General features: G+C 42.8%; 1 protein-coding gene across 6 annotated transcripts in view; it reads right to left on the reverse strand.

The window, feature by feature from the left end:
- Positions 1–23,553, reverse strand: part of REPS2 (RALBP1 associated Eps domain containing 2) — a 233,760-nt gene that overhangs the window by 22,143 nt on the left and 188,064 nt on the right. For all 6 annotated transcript variants that reach the window (XM_027095715.1, XM_027095714.1, XM_027095710.1 and 3 more), the window contains 3 exons: positions 15,077–15,160; positions 13,883–14,028; positions 4,172–4,277 (listed from right to left, as the gene is read on the reverse strand). In XM_027095715.1, the coding sequence (XP_026951516.1) occupies positions 4,172–4,277; positions 13,883–14,028; positions 15,077–15,160 (336 nt within the window). The remainder of the gene's footprint in view (positions 1–4,171; positions 4,278–13,882; positions 14,029–15,076; positions 15,161–23,553) is intronic.

A 23,553-nucleotide genomic window follows, 5' to 3' on the forward strand; every position in this document is an offset into this window, starting at 1 on the left:
GGAGAAAAGGGAATGCTTGTGCAATGTTGGTCGGAATGTAAATTGATCCAGCAACTACAGAAAATAGTATGGACGTTTCTCAAAATTAAAAAAAAAGAACCATCATATAATCTACCAATCCCACTTCTGGGTATCCAAAGGAAATGAAATCAGGACCTCAAAGGGATATGTGCACTCCCATGTTCACTGCAGCATTATGCATTGATACAATAGCTAAGATATGGAAACAACTTAAATTTCCATCTACAGATGAATGGATAAAGAAGATGTGGTACATACATACAATAGGGTATTATTCAGCTGTAAGAAAGAAGGAAATTCTGCCATTTGTGACATGGATGGACCTTGTGGGCACTATGCTAAGTGAAATAAGTCACACAGAGAAAGGCAAATACCATGTGATATCACTTATATGTGCAATCTAAAAAAGGCCAAATTCATAGAAACAGAGTAGAATGGTGGTTGCCAGAGACTGAGGGGAGGGTCGTGCAGGAAATGGGGAGATGTTGGGCAAGGGTACATACTTCCAATCATAAGATGAATAAGTTCTGGGGATCTAATGTATAGCATGGTGACTATAGTTAACAATACTGTATTACATACTTAAAAATTGCTAAGAAAGTAAATCTTAAATGTTCTCACCACATAAAAGAAATGATACTTATGTGAGTGATAAAACAGAATGAAATTTTGCCATTTGCAGCAACATGGATGGACTTGGGGCATTATGCTAAGTGAAATAAGTCAGACAGAGAAAGACAAATACTGTATGATCTCACTTATATGTGGAATCTAAAAAAAAGTCAACAAACTTGTGAATATAACAAAAAGGAAGCAGACTCACAGATATAAAGAACAAACTAATGGTTACCAGTGGGGAGAGAAAAGGGGAAAGGGGCATTATAGGGGTAGGAGATTAAGAGGTACAAATTAATAGGTATAAAATAAGCTACAAGGATATACTATACAACACAGGGAATATAGCCAATATTTTATAATGACTATAAATGGAGTATAACCTTTAAAAATCATGAATCACTATATTGTACACCTATAACTTACATAACATTGTACAGCAACTATAGCAACAATACTTCAATAAAAATAAATACTAATAATGAGGGTGAGAGGAATTTTTAGAGGTGATGGGCAGTTTTATGGCATAAACTGTGACAGACTCATGGATGTATAATTATCTCCAAACTCATCATGTTGCATACGTTAAATATGTACAGCTTTACTGAGGTATGTACAATCTTATCTCAATAAAGTAGTTTAAAAAAAAACAAATGTTATCATAGATCTAAATGTAAAAGTTATAACAATAAAGACTTTAGAAGAAAACATAAGAGAATATCTTCATAATTCAGATGTAGGCAAAGTTTCCCTATATAGGAAGAAAGTTAATAAACCATAAGAGGAAAAAATGATAAATCAGACTTTATCAAAATTAAAAAGTTCTGTTCATGAAAAGATTCAGTTAAAAAAATTAATAGGCAAAACAAAGACTAGAAGAAAACATTCATAAAATATATACCTTGACAAAGGACTGGTAACCAAGATATATAAAAAGCATCTACCTACAACTCCAAAAAAACGGCTGAAAATGATTTTTAAATGGCCAAATATTTGGAAAAGACACTTCATAAAATAAAATATATGAAAAGTAAATAATCACATAGAAAAGTGCTAAGGAGATGCAAAATAAAAACTATCTCACCACAGGACTTGCTAAAAATTAAAACAATAACACCAAGTGTTGGCGAGGATGAGGAACAACCAGAATTCTCACACAGTAGTGGTGGGAGTACTAAACGCTACAACCACTTTGGGAAAAGCTCTAGCAGTTTCTATTAAAACTAATTACACACAATCACCATATTACCTACTTATCCTAATCCTAGAAATTTACCCAAGAGAAATGAGAACATATTCCCACACAAAGACTTATCCAAGAATGTAGTTTTATTCAAAATAGCAAAAACTAGAACCATCTCAGGTGTCCACTAATAGGAAAACTGATAACCAAATTGCAGCATATTCACTCAATAGAATACCACTCAGCAATAAAAAGGAACAGATTACTGAGACATACAACAATGAAAATGAATCTCAAAAACATAATACTAAGTGAAAGAAGCTTTCCATAAAAGTACATGTCAGAGGACACCATTTACATAAAGTTACAGAATAGGCAACAGTATGGCCTAAGAAGTTTAGAATAGTGGTTACCTCTATGTGAGTGGGGCAGAAATTAACTGGGAAGGAGCATGAGGGAGCTTTCCGGGGAGATGGTAATGTGCTATACCTTTGATAGGGGGTTGAGATCCATAAGTAGATGCATTTGTTTAAAAGTCAGCAAGTGTACACTTAAGATTTGTACACTCATTGTATGTAAAATTTACAACATGAGAAAAACTTGTAAAAATATTGAACTCTAGTTAATGATATGCATGTTAAAATATTTAGGGGACGCATACAGATGTCTGCAATTTACTTGAAAACATGTTAAAAATAAGATGGACTGAAGGACAGATAAGAGGGATAGAAAAACGTGATAAAACAAGTATAACGAGATGTGAATGGTAGAACTGAAGTGGTGGCTATGAAAATATTCACTGTATGATTCTTTCAACTTTCTTGTATGCTTGAAAATGTTCATAATAAAATATTAGGGGGAGCTCCCTGGTGGTCTAGTGGTTAGGATTCCGGGCTTTGACTGTCATGGCCTGGGTTCAATCCCTGATCTGGGAACTGAGACCCCACAAGCCACATGGCGCAGCCAAAAAAAAAAAAAAATTAGGGCCAAGCAGGGTAGTAACGAAAGAGAAAATAAAAAAGGAAGGGACGGCAGAGATTGCTAAAGAGGAATCACCAGTGAAGTAGAAGGACAACAAGGAAAGTATGATATCCCAAAAACCAGTTAGAAAGGACATTTAGAGGAAAGAATGGTCAACGGTCAATGGCATAGATTTTTCTGAAAATCCAAATAATGTTAAAACAGGCCCACTGAATTTGGCTGTAAGAGGGGTGTAAGCGGAGGAGAATGAAAGCCACAACGAAGTGGAGGGAGAGAAAACTGCTGGTGAGGAATGAGAAACAATAAATGAAAACAACTCTTAAGAAACTTGGCTGTGAAAAGGAGACCAGAGAGACGGGGCAGCAGCTGAAGGAGGATGTGGCGTCACTACACTGGACAACACCAGAGCATGTTTATGTGTGGGTGGCAATAATCCAGCATAGAATCGGGGTGTCGTGGGTGCTCCAAAAATATATGTTTAACTCCCAACCCCCCGTACCTATAAATGTGACCTTCTATGGAAATAGGGTCTTTGTGGATATAATCTAGTTAGAAATGAGACTGGGCTAGATTAGGGTGAGCCCTAACCCAATGACTGGTATCCTTATAAAAAGAGGGCACAATAAAAAGAGGAATTCCGACACAGACACAGAGAAAACGCCATGTGGCAGCAGAGGCAGAAACTGGAGTGATGCATCTACCAGCCAAGGACTGCCAGCCACCACCAGAAACCGGAAGAAGAAAGGAAGAATTCCCCCCCTAGAGCCTTCAGAGATAGCATAGCTCTGCTGACACCGTGATTCAGACTTCTAGCCTCCAGAGCTGGGAGAGAATAAGTTGCTACTATCTTAAGCCACCAAGTTTGTAGCGCTTTGTTAGGACAGCCCTGGGAAACTAATACAGGGGAGATTAACGGTGAAGAGAAACAGGCGATGAGGATGGGGTAATGTCCTTGAGAAGCTGACATGGAACCATTTCCAAGACACCAGGGCAGGAGTTAGCCTTCGAGAGGATCAGGGCCACCCTCTTCCATTGCAATAAGTATAGCATCACTCATGGAGGATCTAAACAAATGCGGGGTTTCCCCAGAAGGCTTGGACAATAAAGAATGCTTCAAAGAGCCTTTGTAATAGCTTTTTAACTAGCACACAATATGCAGCCTGCATATTAAAGGTACGAGTCTTCCTCTAAGCATACAAGAACCAACCTATGAAACTTGAATATGGCAACTCTGCCTTCCAAAAGGAGTTTGAGAACGAAGAGCAAGTCTTACCAACAGGAATGGAACCAGATGCTCAACCAATGTTTGTCAAAACAAAATACAACAGACAGACACAAAGCCTGGTAATCCAAATTCAGGAAGCTCCTTACCTTGAGCTGCTGCTGGAGTTCACTGTTCAACCGGGCCAGCACTGCATTTGCCTCTTTATTTTTGCGGATAGCAGTTTGAATAGCCTTCTTCTGTTTGGAAGACTGTCTACAAAAAAGTACAAACAGTTCACTGAAATAGAACTTAGAGGTCTGGATCCTTGTGGGTCAGAACTCTCCGATTCACAGTAAGTGCTAAACTAACAAGGGGCTAATGTCACAGGGCTCCAAAAATAAAATCAGATATTCACACAGGCAGGCAGGCAGGCACACACCAAAGGAAACAAATTTGTTGGGATGAATTATTTGCACCTGAAATAATGTCCATTTTATAACTTGAAGAAAAGCTGTGAATTGGGCCTTTTCAAACACTCTTCGTTCCATTTATCCAAAGACATTTTAATAACTATTTCTTCCTGACAAACGACATTAACTGAAATGCCCTTTTTGTGCAATTATTAATGGTGTTTAAAAGAACTGCAAGTGGCCCCGCGGACAAGTGTGAAGGAAAAGAATAGAAGAATATTCCCTTTAGCAAAAAATCCTACATTAACTTAGCCAGCCTACATACCTCTCTTTTATTTCTTTATTATTTGGCATGAATGCCTGAGTGTGTATGTGTGTGAGTGCGTGTGTGCATGTGCATACACCAACATACATTCTGTGGCACTTGAGAAAAACACAAAAATGTTTTAATACTAGTCTTCCCAAATTAAGTCAAGAGTAAATTCACAGAACAGGTATAACTAAGGGGACCACACATCCCACCCAGCCCATTACCGTCTCTGCTTACACTGCCTGTCTGGCCCTAATTTTTCTTAGCACCCTCTTTCCCCCTCAAAACTGTCAATGTGGTTGTAGAACCTATATCCTTATATCCCACGGCAAGAAATACTGAATCCTCAGAGCAAAAGGGCAATCTAAGTTCCCCTAGAAAAACAAACGTATTTGTAATCACTGGGAGAAGGGTTCCAGGCCAGAGCGACTGAACTAGAATGCATTGTGACCACTAGAGAGATCTGGTGACTGTTCACTGCGAATACACACTATGCTAGCCGCTCTGCTCACCTGTAGAAGGCATGCTCCCTCCCCAACAAGTTGAAAGATTAATATTTTTTTAACCCATAAATAGGCAGGGAAGAGGCTTCAAAATCTATTTTTTACAAGATATAGATTGCATTTCTGGTTTCAGGATAAGACGGAGTAGACACACTTCTCTCTATTCCTTCCACTAAATACAGTTAAAACCCTGGACATAATATACAGAATAATATAAGATGACTCTGCAAAGTGAAGTGAAGTGGAGTGAAGAAGGCAAACCAGCTAGGGAACTCAGTACCCCGGGAAAGAATAGCCATGAATTCCCTGGGTTTTCTTTTTTCACTTCATGCATCCCATCAATGCCAATGAGAGCAGATAATATAAAGCCTCCCCACAATTCTGCTCTCTCTAGCCAAAGGACTTGGAAAGGGGCAACCTAACAAGACAGAAGATTAGACACAATATCCCTCCTGAATACAGATGTAAAATCGTTAATAAAATATTAGCAAATAGAATTCAGCAATATAAAAAAATTATATATCATGACCAAGAGGAGTTGATTCCAGAGATACAAGACTGATTCAATATTCAAAAAACAATCAATATAATTCACCATCTTAACAGGTGAAAGAAAAAAATCAAATGATCATATCAACTAATGTAGAAAAAGCACCTGATAAAACGCAACACCAATTTATAATAAAAACTCTCAGAAAGCTATTAATAGAGGTGAACTTCCTCAACTTGATAAAGAACCTCTACCAAAAAAACTATAGCTAACATCATACTTAATGAAAAACTGAATGGTTCCCCCTAAGCTTAGGAACAAGGCAAAAATTTCTACTCTCATCACTATTTTCAACATAGTGCTGGAAGTCCTAGCCAGCCCAATTATACAAGAAAAGGAAACAAAAGGTACAAATATTGAAAAGAAAGAAACAAAACTGTCCCTATCTGCAGATGACATGACGGTCCATGTAGAAAATTTCAAGGAATCTATAAAAAACTCCTAGAACTAACAAGTGATTTCAGTAAGGACAGAAGTGAATTTGCAAGGTAGATTAATCTACAAAAATCAATAGTATTTTGATATACTAACAATGAACACCTGAAAATCAAAAATACAACTTCATCTATAAAGACTCAAGCTGATTTTCTTAGATATATCACAACATATATGTAATTTACATGCTGAGAACTATACAACACTGATGAAAAAAATAAAATAGGATCTACATAAATAGAGAAATGTTCACGGATTGGAAAACTCAACATAGTAAAAGATGTCAACTCTCCCCAGATTTCCTATAGAAATTCCAGTAGGATTTTTGTAGCTCAAGACAAAATTATTCTAAAATCAAATGGAAAGTCAAAGGAATCAGAATAGCTAAACAATTTTGAAAAATAATTATAAGTGGGAAAAACAGAAGACATATAGCTATAGTTATCAAGTGGTGAAGTAATGAAGATACTAATCTTCATTACTATCTTGTGTGGTACTGGCAGAGGGAAAGACACATAGATCAATGGAACGGAATAAAGAACCCAGAAATAGACTCACACTAGTACAACCAACTTATTTTTGACAGACGTGCAAAAGCAAGTCAATGGAGAAAGAACAGCCTTTTCAACAAAAGTGCTGAAGCAATTCAATATCCATAGGCCAAAAGATGAACCTTGACCCAAATCTCACCCCTTATATAAAAATTAACACAAAATGGATCACCAACTGAAATGTAAAGTGTAAAATTATAAAACTTTTAGAAGAACACGTAAGAGAAAAAATCTTCAGGACCTAGAGCTTAGTGAAGAGATTTTAGAGGTGACAAGAAAAGCACAATCCATAAAAGGAAAAGAAATAAGTAAGTTGGACTTCCTTAAAATTTTTAAACTTTTGCTCTGCAAGACTCTTTTAAGAGGATGAAAAAACAAGCCACAGACTGAGAGAAAACATTGCAAACCACATTGATTTGTATTTAGAATATATAAAGAACTCTCAAAACTCAACATTAAAAAACAATTCAATCAGAAAATGGGCAAAGGAGATGAAGAGACATGTCACCAAACAGGACACATGATGGCAAATACACACATGAAAAGATGTTCTAGCCATTAGGGAAATGCAAATTAATACCACAGTGGGATACCACTACACACGTATTAGAACAGCTAAATTTAAAAAACAGTGACAAAAAAAAAAAACAACCAAACAGTGACAATACCAAATGCTGGTGAGGATGTGGAGACACTGAACCTCATACAGTGCTGGCTGGTGGGAAGATAAAATGGTACAGCCATTTTGGAAAACAACTTGGCAGCTTCTTTAAAAACTAAATATACACTTAGCACACAACCCAACAATCACACTCTTGGACATCTAGCCCAGAGAAATGGAAACTTACGTGTACACAAGCACCCGTACACAGATGCTCACAGCAGCTTTATCTGTAATACTTGACAACTAGACACAAACAAAATGTCTCTCAAAAGGTGAATGGCTAAACAAGCTGTGGTACACCCATAGCATAGAATACTGCTTAGCAGTATTGATTTATACAACAACTTGGACAGATATCAAGGGCATTATGCCGAGTGAAAACAAGCCAAACTCAGAAGGTCACATGCTGTGTGATCCTATGAATATAACATTCAGAAAATGACAAAGTTATAGAGATGGGAAACTGATCAATGGTTACCACGGGTAAGGAGTAAAGAAGAAGATGGGGTAAGGGTGACTCCTGTACCTTGATTACAGTGGTGGTTACAAGACACACACATGTGATAAAATGGCAAAGAACTATACATATACACTGTCCCAACGTCAATTTCCTAGTTTTGATATTATATTATAGTTAGGTTAAATGCAATCATTGAGAGAAACTAGGTGAAAGATACACAGGACTTCTTTATACTATTTTTGAATTTCCTATGAATCTATAATTATTACAAAACAAAAAGGGTTGGTTTTTTTATAAATTTATTTATTTATATTTTATTTTTGGCTGCGTTGGGTCTTCATTGCTGCACGTGGGCTTTCTCTAGTTGCGGCGAGCGGGGGCTACTCTTCGTTGTGGCGTGCAGGCTTCTCATTGCGGTGGCTTCTCTTGTTGCAGAGCACGGGCTCTAGGAGTGCGGGCTTCAGTAGTTGTGGCACGTGGGCTCAGCAGTTGTGGCTCGCGGGCTCTAGAGTGCAGGCTCAGTAGTTGCGGCACACGGGCTTAGTTGCTCCGAGGCATGTGGGACCTTCCCAGACCAGGTCTCGAACCTGTATCCCCTGCATTGGCAGGTGGATTCTTAACCACTGCACCACCAGGGAAGTCCAAAAGTTTTATGAAAATACATGTTGATCAGAACTGGATGCCCCTACTTAAACAAATACTTCGCTAAGTGTGCCAGCTTATAACAGTTTCCCCTCCTCTGGGAACTGTCTCCATCCCCTTCCCCCTCCCTCCACAGGGATGGGCCCCAGGCAGACAGACCTATTTGTCTTAAGAAACGCTCAGCTCTGTTTTCACACTTGAACGGATCCTGGCCTGTCGTAAGCTGACCAGATTCTCTCTCCCAGGGATGTATGGGTCCTGGTTAAGAGTTTGGTTTAGCCTAGGCCCTGCACAGTGAGAATGTAACATCTGGAGCTGAAGGTGGTTGAGAAGTCTTCACAGATAAAAATGACAGAAAATAGAGAAGAATCAGGAGGAGAGCCAACAGGTATACAGTCCTCTCTCCCATCCATCCGTGCCCCTGGTTTCCATGAGTCACCCCTGTACTCTTATAATAATGAACAGGGTTTTGCTAGCTCAAGTTGCTCTTTATGTTTTACAACCAAATGAGCCCTAAGTAACGCAAAGACAGTATCCGGCCCCAAAAACCTAAGGGTTCAGTAAAGGTGTCTAACTTGCCTCACCTCTTAAGACTTGCTTCTAGAGTTTGTCTCTCCAGGTTCTCCTAACTTCGTTACTCACTGTTCCAAGGTGGGCTCTAAGTGGCCTGGTTTCCAAGGAGGAAGATAAGGGAATAACAGCAAGGTGTTTATTTCGCCTGCTGCTGTTGTACGTCAGGCGATCTCTCGGTTTTGAACTGCGTACTGTGAGGCTCACCCACTGAAGGTTCTGTGGCAGACTGTCCTCCAATCCTCTTCTCATGCCTTCCTGTTTTCAGTAGCATCTCCTCAGGTTGAGCCAGGCACATGGCCATGCAACTAGAAACTAGTGGCATTTCCATGTCTCCCTGGCAAGTAGATGAGGCCACATGACTAAGTCTGGGTGAAATGGATGCGAGAGAAGTGATGTATGCCACTTCTCAGTCATGCCCTTAAAAGTAATCTGTTTTCTCTCCATTTGCTCCTTTCCCCTTCCTGGGACCTGGAACACGAACATGTTAGAGGTGAGCCACCTCCAACCCTATGGATAAAGGCAACCCTCACAGGGATCTAAAACAAGACGACAGAAGGTACCTGGGTTCTGGGCAGGTACTCTTCTGGACCACTCACCAACTCAGACTTTTACATAAGAAAGTAGTTAATTTCTATGTTATGTGAGTGACTGTTACCTGGTTTATGTTCAAGCAACTGAACCAATGTTTGAAGGAATATAAACTGGGGTCTCTAGATGAGAAAAATCTTCTTAGCCTTCACCCTGGGCCCTGATTTCTCCCACGGAATTCTGAGTACAGCTTTTAAGAAGTGAGTTTATACTGCCTTTTCTCTTCTTGGAAATGGTAGGTTTTCATTAGAGATGCCAATCATCAACCCCAAAGATATTCCAGTGTTGCCAAACATGAGGAGGGAAGGGAAACAGAATCCCAGCCACACTGAGAACGTCACACAGACAAGCAGACACTGCCACGCAAGCTCCTTGGAATGCCCTGGGGTGGCCCAGGACAATTCCTGGGGTTCCAGAGAAGAGCAAAGGCCACAGAGGCTGGCACAGGTTCAGTCACAGTACTGCCACACAACATCCTCTAGTTCTAAACTGTTCAAACAACTCTATTTTCCCAAAATCGATCCTTAGCAGATACATTAGATATGGGGGGAAAAATCAAGCTAAATTATTTCTAAGAAAAACCCACTTTTGTCCTTACGGGTAGCTCATTAATGATGACACAATCGGAGAGCTGTTTATTACTTGTAACCTGGACTCAGGAGCGCACACCTGGAGAGAATATTTTATTAGTTCCTCTCCCCTAAATGGAGCAGACAGTGATGATATCCGAAGCAGAATTTGTTTCTTATTAATAGATCAGTTCTAACGTTAATTTCCCCAAAGGATGAAGACCATTTTGCAACTTGATTTGTGACTCTTTTCTCGGTTTTCCTAAAGACGGTATATAGTAACGACCACTCTAAATGCACTGGAGAGAGATTAACTTACTACATACAATGGGTGTCTAAGGGCATCAGAGCTTAATTCTCTCCCAGAACCCTAGTTGACAAAGGGCCATACAGACTAACCATCATGTGTCTGGCTGTCCTCTCTCCAGGTTTTAAAAAATTATGAATGCTAAGTTGCTCCTTATCACTCCAAAATAAACTGGTCTGGGACCTGAAGTAAGTCTTATAAAGTTCCCTGCCATTTACAGCACTATTTGTGCTGCTGGTGGGTGCTAGCCTCTCTCAGCCTGACCCCATGTGGTCACCTAACTAGTGAAAGAGTATCATGGTGAGGGGCAGTGACTGAATAGGCAGATAAAAGAAAATATCTCCTTTCAACAAATGCTGCTGGGAAAACTGGAAATCCATATGCAAAAGAATGAAGCTGGACCCCTTCATTATATAATACACAAAAATGAATTTAAAATAGACCACAGGGCTCAATGTAACAGCTAAAACTATAAAGCTTTTAGATGCGAACACAGGAACAAATCTTCATGAACTTGATTTGGGCAGTGGTTCCTAAGGTAAATTTTTTTTTAATATCTTTATTGGAGTATAAATGCTTTACAATGTTGTGTTAGTTTCTGCTGTATGACAAAGCGAATCAGCTATATGTATACGTATAACCCCATATCCCCTCCCTCTTGCATCTCCCTCCCACCCTCCCTATGCCACTGGGCAATGGTTTCTTAGGTATGACAGCAAAAGCACAAGTGACAAAAGAAAAAAATTCGATAAATTGGACTTGATCAAACTTAAAAATATTGTGCTGCAAATAGCACCATCAAGAAAGTGAAAAGACAATGCACAGAATGGGAGAAAATATTTGCAAATCATACATCTGACAAGGGACTTGCATCCAGAGCATATAAAGAACTCATAACTTAAAAATAAAAAGATAAATAATCCAATTAAAAATGGGCAAAAACCTGAGAAGACATTTCTCCAAAGAAGTTATACACATGGCCAATAAGCACATGAAAAGATGCTCAACATCACTATTCATTAAAGAAATAAAAATCAAAACTACAATGAGATACCACTTCACACCCACTAAGATGGCTATGATAAAAACCCTAAAAATCAAATAACAAGTGTTGGTAAAGAGGAGGAAAATTTGAAACCCTCATACTTTACTGGCAGGATTGTAAAATGCTTTAGCCACCGTGGAAAGCAGTTCGGCAGGTCCCCAAACTGTTAAACATAGAGTTACCATATGACCCAGCAATTCTACTCCTAGGTATAAATACTCAAGACAAATGAAAAGGTAAGTCCACACAAAAATTTGTACACAAATATTCACAGCATCATTATTCTTATTAGCTGAAAAGTGGAAACAACCCAAATGTCCATCAACTGATGAATGGATGAATAAAATGTGGTATATCCATATAATGGAACATTATTCAGCAATTAAAAAAATTAAGTTCTGACTTACTATACAACATGTATGAACCTTAAAAACATGATGCTAAGTGAAAGAAGCCAATCACAGAAGACCACATGTTGTATGATTCCATTTAAATGAAATGGCAAGAGCAGGCACATCTATGAAGACGGAAAGTAGAGAGCGGTTGCCTGGGGCGTGGGGCAGGGGAGAATGGAAAGTGACTGATAATGGGCACAGAATCTCTTTTGGGGGTGATGAAAATGTTCTAAAATTACACTGTTATGATGGTTGCACAACTTCGTAAATATGCTAAAAACCACTGAAGTATACACTTAAAAGAGTGAATTGTATGCTATATGAAATGTATCTAAATAAAGTTGTCTTTTAAAAAAGATGAAGAGGACTTCCCTGGTGGTGCAGTGGTTAAAAATCCGCCTGCCAATGCAGGGGACACGGGCTCGAGCCCTGGTCCGGGAAGATCCCACATGCAGCGGAGCAACTAAGCCTGTGCACCACGACTACTGAGCCCGCGTGCCACAACTACTGAAGCCCGCACACATAGAGCCCGTGCTCCGCAACAAGAGAAGCCACTGCAATGAGAAGCCCATGCACCGCAACAAAGAGTAGCCCCCACTCGCCGCAACTAGATAAAGCCCGTGCGCAGCAACGAAGACCCAACGCAGCCAAAACTAAGTAAGTACATTTATATATTTAAAAATAAAAGATGAAAAAAGAAGATCTCTGCGTGAACTCCACCAGCGGCCCTGCCATCCAATTTGGAGGATGTCGTAGCCACCACTGAGTGACTAGCATTGATGTGAAGTGCAGATTACAGTGGAAAGCTGGGGAGAACATGGAAGCAAGTTTGGCTGTCTGTGTCCCTGATAGAGATGCATCCTCTAGGCTGGAAGGTGGCTGGAAGATGGCCAAAGCTTTCAGTGACTATTAAGGACAAAATATACTTCCTTTAAGCGCTAATACTACCAGGGAACTGTCTATTTGGAAAAAACAAAAGCCATTACCTGAAGAAGAGTGCTGCACAGATTCAGAATGGGGATTGGCTTCAAAGGCAAGCTGCACCCACAGAACCTGTTGCTTTTCTTCCCATAACAGTGTAAGCAGGAGTAACTCCGAAGCAGCCCCTGAGACCCACAGGGCCCCTGGAGCGGTGCCATGACGTATCCCGAGCATTTGTGTTAGTGACTAGTCAGGCTCACTTGAAGTAACACGCAGCAGCGGTTTTCTGCCCTGGACACCTGGCTCAATTTCACTGAGGCAAGTGATGGCTCTTCTTAAAGCCAAAGTCTGGAGAAGGATGGTCTTCTCGGTCCCGGGCCATGTCCACAGGTGCCCCCACCCTCCATCCAGCTGATCATACAGACAGATATCTTAGCAGTTCTGCATGTGACCATTCTGTGCTGAGATGCTCAACAACAGAACCCCTTCATGGGGATGAAAAGGAATCATACACCACATCTACTCAAAGTTGGGTCTGAGGGTCTTAAAGCTGGCCACGTGCACCGGGGAACATGAGATAAGACAGGCAAAGAGGGAAACTGCCATTTATATTACTGTCTTCTTCCCAGGAAAACACAGGCCAGAACAAAGAAGAGCGGTAGGAAGGAAAGGAAGAGGAGGGGAGGAGGGGAAGGAAATCAAACCAACCCAAAGCACACGCCAGCCTGGGACCTGCTGGTCCCTGGGGTCAAGTTAAGCCCATCACTTAGAAAGCCTCTTTCTATGTGACCGGGAGACTGTAATCCCATCATAGAAATGAGTAAGGTAAGATTATAACCATTAAAATCACACCTGTCCATGGTGATGAGTGTAAATGTAAGTTTACATTTACATATGTATAAGCAGATTTAAAATAAACTTTCCGACCTTTCGCGCATTTATCCATTCTACTTACTTTTGCACTGTTGGATGGGGTTTCACGGTTGCTACAGAAGCTGGCCCGCCTACAGCCGTAGTAGGCTCTTGACTTTCTGTAGCTTGATTTTCAGGTCGGAATTTTCTACGGATGGGCTTTGATGGGGGCTGAGAATACGGTATATCCTGTGGATTTAAAAAAAAAACCAAAAAGTTAAACAAATGCCACCCATCACGTCAATGCCCCATGTTACTCTCGGCGTATCCCCAAGGTCAGTCGTGTGCTCTATTCAAACTCCACACCTCAGGACAAGTGGCTGATTCGTGGCTTGGCAAGACCTGGAGAGACCCGGGCATCAGATTCCAGGGGCCTTTCCTTCTTTCTTTTTCTTTTTTTTCATGCTTGCAGCCTATTACCTCTTTTGTCACCTGGAAGGACACAGGACTCAGATGCCCTCTCTCCCTCCCCTCTTTTCTTTTTTAAATGCTGTGTGCATCTCACACCACAGGGCCTTTCCTTACTGAAGACAAAATTCACTCTTGCCTCACTTTGGGGCTTTTGGGAATATGTTCTGAATCTGTTCTAAGTTTTAAAGTTTGTAGAGGTCTTTGTCATATGCTCATCATTCTCCAACCCCCGGCTCCTACATCAAGCCAAGCTGACGAGCCACTGTGTCTTCTGGAAGGAGACAGTTGGCCTGCTTCCTTGGAGGCCCTGCCTCACCTGTGCTCCCGAGCCCAGGCCCACGTGCTCTGTGATGGGAGGAGGGCCTGAGGAAATGGGCAAGGAGAAAGGAGGGGGAGAAGACGAATGGGAGAGCACGGTGAGTGAGCAAGCAAATGGCCCAGGACTTGGTGACATGGGTGGGCAAGGGGAGACCGTAGCAAAAAGACTAGGAAGGGGAGACCACCCCAGCCCCCAGCTTGCTCCTCGAGGCTTAGCAGGATGCAGGGCTCCCCACTGCACCTCTCGGTCTTGCCAAAAGCAAGGCCACCATATTTAGCTGGGAGGTTGAAGAGGGAAGTACAAACTGTCAGAAACATCAAGGTGGAGCCCAGGAATCATCAGGACCCTAATCTTCACAAAGAACCCAGATTCTAGGAAATCTGGACCATAAACATTCATGTCAGGGCATGAAAACTTTAAAACGGTATGTCTGCTAACAGCGGCAAGCAGCCCAGGGGAGGGAGGGGTCCCAAGACCATCACAGTAACATCCTCACGCTGGCCTTACCTTCTTTGCTGGACTACTTTCCGCAGCTTGGGAAGGGGCTCTGTTCAGCTGGGGGTGTAACTCGGCCTCAGACGCTTGTTCAGACTGTAGCAAAAGATCACAGAAAGGAAAAAAATGTAAAAACATAACCACCTAAACATGTAATGAAGAGAGCTTAGGAAAAGAGTTACTAAGGAGAAAGAGCCAAGGATGGTCGGGGCTGCCAATCCTCGAGAAAAGCTTCTGTAGACCCTGCTGTTCCCTCCCATCCCTCCTCCCAGCATTGTTCAATCTTAGGGAAAGAAGTCACAGGAATGTCTTCTATAACTGGATGTATGTATTGCTAAAAACTAATGCTTCGAAAGCACAAACTAAAAATAACAAAGCGTATCAGAAAAATAGGGTGGGGAAAGAAGTTAAAATTTCAACCCGATCACTAACAAAAACAATAATTATAATGAAAAGCACTGAAAGTTTTTTAAATATTAAATTCCTGATAAAACACTCTAGTAGATATGACTCTTTACCTTAAAAAAAGGTGAGGGGTAAGCATGATGGAAGGGGTAAACAGAGGGATTCTGGCTGCTGAGTGGTATGGAGTCCGTGAATGTAAGCACAAAGACGGGAGGAATGGCCCCAAAGGCCTGCAAGACAGCAGGGCCACACAGCCCGGCGCAGAGCCCAGGGAGCGCGGGTGCCCCTGCTCAGCTTCCTATCTCCCGGGCTTGCTACATTCAGCGCTGCTGGAGTCCTTGGCTTTCAGCCACTATTAGCCAGGGATGCAAAATGTTAATAACATGTGAACCAACGTGACCTCCACATTACCAGTCCTCTACTGACCCACAAGCTAATCTGCATCACAGAAACACACACTGCAGCATGCAACCTATGGGTCTGAGGGCACCTACCTCGTCGCTAAGCAGCCCTCTTCAAACCCTTGCGGGGCCTGGCTTCTTCCTTATTCTGACCCTACTCCTCCCCAACCACCGCCCCACCCAGCACGTTCCAGCTGCCTCTAGTCTTCAGAGACCAGCAGCCCAGCTCGGCACCCTCAGCTGTATTTGTAAAGGTCCTGTCCCTGGCATCTGATGAGTCGCAGTCTCCTACTTGGAATCATTCTCTCTTCCTGTTCTGGCCCCTCTTGTCCCTCACGTGAGCGGTTTCTCAAGGTCCTGTTTTCGGCTCTCCTGCTCCATGTTTCCCTCCCTGTCCACTCTTCCCCACAGTAAGCCCGTCTGCTCCTACACTTCCACTGCCCGCGCTGGAATCCTTGGTGCCCAAGCAACTCCCCGCCTCTTTGAAACCCACGCTGCAGGCACTCAACATGCATGATTTCTAGTTCCAGGTTTTTCTTATAGCCTTCTCCTTTCCATTAAGGGTAACTGTATTATTATTATTGTTGTTGTTGTTATTAATAGATGTGCACTATGAACCACCGAACACTTGCTATGTGTCAACATGTTGCTCTAGATGTTTTGCATGGATTACTGCATTTCATCATCACAGTCTTAGGAAGTCGGGAAGAAACTAAGGACCCAGAAGGTAAGGGACTCACCCAATATCACACAAATAGCAGAGTCCAAACCCAGGCCTCAGGTTCCAAAGCTGGGCTGTGACCACTATGCTCTACCGCCTCCAGCACTCTTGGGCCTGAGTGTTATTCACTCAAGAAGTACCTATCCAACAGCCACGACAGGCAGCCCCTGTAGTAGCACCGGTGTTCAAGGATGAACAAGCTCTGGACCTTGCAGTCTAGCGGGAAAGGCAGAGAATGAGCAGGCAAACAGGCTTCAGGGGAATAAGGACTACAGCGAGGGTGTGCGGGGGCTACAACAGCAGCCGGCCTTGTGGGTCACCAACACTCAGGCAAAGGTGACATCCCGGCTGCGAGCTGGGTGCAGAGGGGCACTGCACAAGGGGGGCGAGAAAGGAGGATTGAGGGGCCTCCCAGGCTCTGACACCCGGGAGGGCAGGCTGGGGTACCACGAGAGCACGGAGGCCAACCTCCGCAACAGGAACCGAGGGAGAAGCAGGTGGGAAGGGGAGCCTGCTTTGGGACACACTGAGTTTGAAGTACCCGGAAGCATCCAAGTGAAGTCGGTCAAGAGCCATTCAAGGTCAGGCTCCCCCACCTTCTCGGGGGTTCGGACAGATGGCATCACACTCCAAGATGCACTAGTCCAATGTCAGCTTTCTGAATGGCTGAGCAAGGACCTGACAGGCACCTAGTGCAGGGCTGCCCGTGACCTGTGCTGAAGAACAGGACCTGGACCTGAGGCCCGCACTCGCCTTCCACGGCCAATCCACGGCCTGCCCTGCTACGGCCCACCCGCTCTCCACAGGGACCACAGGTTTGCGCCCACATGGCCCAGCAGCCAGGCAGAGAGGAGAGAAGTGACGGACCAGTCACCCCACCTTTCAGTTGGTCAGTTCCCCTCTGTATCATCAGGCAGGTGGAGAGAGGTGTCCGTCCTAATGCTCCCTTTCCTGGGGAGATGAGTGAAGTCTCCTTCTTGTGGAAATATTGAGGGAAATGATAAATTTCATCCTCTTTTCAACAAAAATGAGGATTCTGAGCACAGCAAAAGCAGTAGAGTGTCTGTATCACTGACTTCCTTTTCTTGTAAACATCTCTAAATCACCAACAACAATGGGGTGGGGCTTGGGAAGGATGAGGAGCAGTTGTTTTCCATTTTAAAATTTACCTTCCTGGGCTTCCCTGGTGGCGCAGTGGTTAAGAATCCGCCTGCCAATGCAGGAGACACGGGTTCGAGCCCTGGTCCGGGAAGATCCCACATGCCGCGGAGCCACTCAGCCCGTGCACCGCAACTACTGAGCCTGCGCTCTAGAGCCCGCGAGACCCAACTACTGAGCCCACATGCCACAACTACTGAAGCCTGTGCACCTAAAGCCCGTGCTCCGCAACAAAGAGAAGCCACTGCAATGAGAAGCCCGTGCACCGCAACGAAGACCGAACACAGCCAAAAGTAAATAAATAAATCAATTAAATAAAATAAAGAAATAGGAAAAAAAATTTAAAAAAAGATCCTCCATCATTTGGCTCCAATTTACCTCTGCATCATAACTGCATTAGTTTGCCAATCGGGAACCCACTCCAGGCACATAAGTATTACCTGAATCTTCAAACATACCACAAGTTTCTTCTCAATTCAATTCTATTTATTCTAGAACTTCTAGCCCAATGGTTCCCAAATACAGCTACACAAGAGAATTATCTGGGGAATTTTTATAAATTACAGACTTTTAGATACTACCCCAGACTTCTCTAATTAGAATCTCCTAGGGCTGGAACACTAGAACTTCTATTTTAACAAGCTCCCTGAGTGATTTTTATGTAGCCAGCCCAGACCAGCTAGGGACCACTGATGGCCCAAACTCTTCATTTAAGAAATGAGAAAACCAAGTCTCCAAGGTCCTGGTCTGGAAAAGGCCACAGGTGCTCCAGCAAAAACTAACCAGGCTTCTTAATTGTTTTCTTCTCCATTTACCATGGAGGCAATAGGTGGTATATGCAATATGGTTTCATAAACAAATAAATACATATTTGAAGCTGTGCAAAATTTTTACCAGTAAGACTTTTATTTAAAAGTCGAGGGACTTCCCTGGCAGTCCAGTGGTTGGGACTTCGCCTTCCAATGCAGGGGGTGCGGGTTCAATCCCTGGTTGGGGAAGCTGGTATCCCATATGCCTCACGGCCAAAACAGCAAAACATAAAACAGAAGCAATATTGTAACAAATCCAATAAAGACTTTAAAAATGGTCAACATTGGGCTTCCCTGGTGGTGCAGTGGTTAGGAATCCACCTGCCAATGCACGGGACACAGGTTCGAGCCCTGGTCCAGGAAGATCCCACAGGCCGCAGAGCAACTAAGCCCGTGCGCCACAACTACTGAGCCCGCACGCGCCACAACTACTGAAGCCCACGTGCCTAGAGCCCGTGCTCCTCCACAAAAGAAGCCACCACAGTGAGAAGCCTGCACACTGCAACGAAAGCAGCCCCCGCTTGCCGCAACTAGAGAAGGCCGGCGCGCAGCAACGAAGACCCAATGCAGCCAAAAGTAAATAAATAAATTAATTTTTTTAAAAAATGGTCAACATCAAAAAAAACTTTAAAAAAAAGAAACATGAATGTGTTTTAAAAAAATAAATACAAGTCGAATTTGCAACAAGCAAAGAGTCACATATTCATGCTACTGACAGATTAGAAAAAGAAACTTAAGCTTCATTTACCTCCCAAGAATCCAGGCAGATCCCAAGACAGAATCACAAAGGTCAAGGCTAATTTCTAGGCAGATGAGCAGATAATCCTGCTACTGTATCTAGGGGATCTCCAGCATCTTAGTGGTAGTCTCAGTGTCATTTGGTGCTTGACTTTAACCTGACCCCAATCTCTGCTGGTTAAGGACACACCAGAAAGCCCTGTGGTCAAACCCAGGCATAGAAGATGCAGAACCAACAGCCAGCAGCACAGTGGCCACAACAAACCCCACCATTCGACAGTCAGTCTCAGAGAGAAAATCCAGAGGACTGAGTTCTCTGTAAGAACAATTACCAAAATCCATGACCCAAGTCACTTATGAGAGACAAAAATGGAGCTGAAGTATAAGCACCTGGAGGGCAGGAGCTGGGTCTTGTTTCACTCTCGCTTTCCCAGTGCCGAAGCTAAAGACCAGCAAACAGCAGGTCCTCTCATCAATGTATGCAGTGAACTAGTAATGAATCCAACACTGTTTCATATTCCAGTGGACAAGTCAAAAACTTCATCCCATGGCAACTGGGGCCACAGAGCACAGCAGGTACAGGACACAGGCTTTGGAGTCAAATCCAGGCTTGGCACTGGCTTGGGCATGGGCTTAACCTCTCTGAGCCACAATTTCATCATCTGCAAAAGGGGATAATCCATCTAACTCCTAGCATTGTGAAGATTAAGTGAAACATCTGTCTCGGGTGCGAAGCACAGTAACCCAGTAGCTATTCACTAATGGCAGCTACTATCATAATCGGGAGTAAAATTACAATTGGTTTCCCAGGCACAGGATCTATTTCTGTAAGCAGAAGCTAACTCAACATGAGGGACTTTTCCCCTCTTGCCAAAAGATGAAAACCTTGACTGGGAGAGTGCTGACTCTGGCTTAGATAATAAGCAGATCCCATAGAGCAGGCTGCCCACAATCCAAATTTGTGCCACTGGATATTACTGCTACCAATACGGGAGGGAAGACATTTTTACAAATAAAAGCAGATTTCGTGGCTGCCTCAGTACAAACATCTCAGGCAGCTTGCACTGAGTATCTCTGGTGCCCTTACAGCAGGCCAGTCCAACATCAGGGACACTCGGGCGAACACTGACAGAGGAGCTCAGGGACAATTTCAACGAAGTGGATAATCAGCAACTATAATGGACAACTAGCCCCTGGATACGAAAGTCACAAAGCATAATCACTCAGGGATTCCTGGAACCTACTGGATTATGGACAACATCCACGAAACAGACTTCCTGTTACAACTAGAGGACTATGGGCACTGCATTTTGGTCTAAAAGAAAAATATTTGACCATAACTAGATTTTGGTTCTTTTCTAGTAATAGAACCAAGTCTGAGCCCCACCCTCTATTCATCCCATATGTAAAGCCATATTATAACACAGCCCAAAGAGTCAACAACACAGGTGATATACAGCAAGATTCTCCTGAGACCCATTTTCCCCACTGTAGGGTTGAAGAAAGATGCTATATGAACGCCCCTTGCCACACCAAACAGACTCTTACTAAAACAGGTACCCACCACCATCAAAATTCAAAGGCATCTGGTTACAAGGCCTTTAAAAATCTTTTGCTGGTCCCTCACACCTGACATACACAGACTGGCAACAATACAATATAAAAATTTCAAAGCGCCTCAAAGTCCTAGCTTCACTCGATGTTTTACCACACTTATAATTTTGAATTCCTTTCCCATTCCCATTGCTCTGTATTAGTGATGGAGTGTTTCAATAACATTTCTTCTAACTGCTGATAGCTCATACTTAGACTGTGACAAATGTCCCCTTTTGGGATGACACGGCCCTTCCTGCATGAGCCAGGTCCATCAGAGAAAAGTGGCTTTAGAAGAAACTCAACTAGAAATAGCTGGCTAGAGAGAGAGCTGTAAAAATTATGTAAGAGTTAGGAACCAGCCATAAAATAAATTCAGTATTGATGAGGATGTGGAAGTGAAATGAGAACACTGTTGATGGAGCATAAATCAGTACACTTTATAAAACCATTTGGCAGCATCCACTAAAGCCGAACATATGCTTACCATATAACCCAGAAATTCTACTCCTAGGGATAGACCCAAGAGAAATGAAAACATACATCCACTCAGAAACTCGTACATGAATATGCATAGCAGCATTATTTATAACTGCCAAAATTTGAAAACTACCCAAATATCCATCAACAGTAGAAAACAGTGATATAAAACGTCCCTGGTGGCTCAGTGGTTAAGAATCCACCTGCCAATGCAGGGGACACAGGTTCGAGCCCTGGTCCGGGAAGATCCCACAGGCCCTGGAGCAACTAAGCCCGTGCGCCACAACTACTAAGCCTGCACGCACCACAACTACTGAAGCCCACACACCTTGAGCCCATGGCTCCACAACAACAGAAGTCACCACAATGAGAAGCCCACGCACCTCAATGAAGAGAAGCCCCTGCTTGCCACAACTAGAGAAAGCCTGGCACAGCAACAAAGACCCGACACAGCCAAAAAAAAAAAAGAAAGAGAAAACAGTGACATATTTGCATACACAACGGAATACTATACAGCAATGATCTACAACCGCATACAACAATCTGGATGGATCACACAAACAGCGTGTAAGCAAAAGAGGCCAGACACAAGAGTATATACTACATGGTTCCACTTATATAAGGCAGGAAACAAGTAAAACTCACCTATGCTGCTGCGAGTCAGAATAGTGGGAACCCTAAGAATAAGGGATAGGAACTGAAAGATAGCATAAGAGGGGCTTTCTAGGCACCAGTAATATTCTGCTTCTTGATTTGAGTGCCAATAACACACGTGGGTTGAGCTTGTGATAATTCACTGAGTTGAACACTCAATATGTACTCTTCAATACGCACATTATACTTGAATAAAAAGTTAAAAAATAAATCCAGTAAAGCCAATTTCCTGTAATGTCCTTAAAGTGCCACCTAGTGGCACAAGTTAAATGTAAACAAGAAGGAAGATTCATTTCAAGTTGACTTGAAAGACATGGCCCCATTTCTCTCAGCACAGTTTGGGACTGGGCTGGAACAGTGCCCTAGATTTAAAAACAAACGAAAAAAACCCCCACAAAACAACAAAAAACCTTTCCCCTGGCACAGAGAATACTGACACAAAGATTCAGTGGCAAAATAAAGCTGTCTACCACAGGGCACACTGGTACCAATGAGCCAATGATGAGGCACATCCCTTCCCAGCTGCACCTGCGATCAACCATGTGGGAATATTTACAACCAGAGGTTGGCAACAGCTACAAATAGGGGCTTTTTCTTTTCTCAGAGAGAAGATTTACCAGCACACAAGTAAGGGATACCTACAGAACTTGCTGAGCAGAGCAGGGTATTCAGGAGGGAGACGGGAAGAAACAACTCCTTTATCGTGTTTTCCCAGGACAAGCTTCTTTCCCTCTTCCTCACCTTAAAGGCAAGGCCTTAGTTGGTTTCTTCTAGTTATGCTTCAGAAACACAGAGTTGAGAAGGACCACCCACAGCAAGCCTTGGAAGCTGCCAGGTGAATAAATGATATTTGCTCGAGGTTTTACTAGTAAAGTTGGAAAGACAGAGCATCTTGATCAGAAAAAGGTCCTCAAGGCAAAGCCGCAAACTATAGACACAGGCATTGCAATCCTTGTGTTAGGAGATGGTGGGTTAAAAGGCTGATGGGGGAACTGTCTTTCTGTTGATTCTTTTCCTTTTCATTTCCACTATTTACAGAAACAGGTGACATGTGGATTTGGCCTATAGATTGTAGTTTGTTGACCCCTGATGTAGGCAGAAGGCCAGTCGTGAAAGGTCACAGAAGGGAAAGAAGGTGGTTTAAACACAAGTAGTTTAGTAAGCCAGCCCGGCACTCATTCTGGGCTCGTGATCATGAAGTTCTGGCTGTCCTGAGTCTGTTCTTCTGTTTGCCAACTAGACTCCACCTCTGCTTCGCTGGGCCTGTACTGATAATTATAATAGTTCATTGTTGGTGAGAGCCAACCATGTGCCAGGCACCATCCTAAGTGCTTTACAGATATTAACTCGCTTAATTATCACAACCCTATGAGAGTAGACACTACAACTATCCTCATTCACAGATGATGAAACTGAGACACGGAGAGGCTAAGTAAATGTGTCCAAAGACACACAGCCAGTAAGAGGCAGAGAGAGGATTTGTACCCCAAGCCCACGTTCTTAACTACTCTGTCAGGCTGCCTCCCTGGG

The sequence above is a fragment of the Aethalodelphis obliquidens genome, unplaced genomic scaffold (assembly GCF_003676395.1).
Source record: "Aethalodelphis obliquidens isolate GAN/ISIS:26980383/991018 unplaced genomic scaffold, ASM367639v1 scaffold94, whole genome shotgun sequence".
Classification (NCBI taxonomy): Eukaryota; Metazoa; Chordata; class Mammalia; order Artiodactyla; family Delphinidae; genus Aethalodelphis; species Aethalodelphis obliquidens.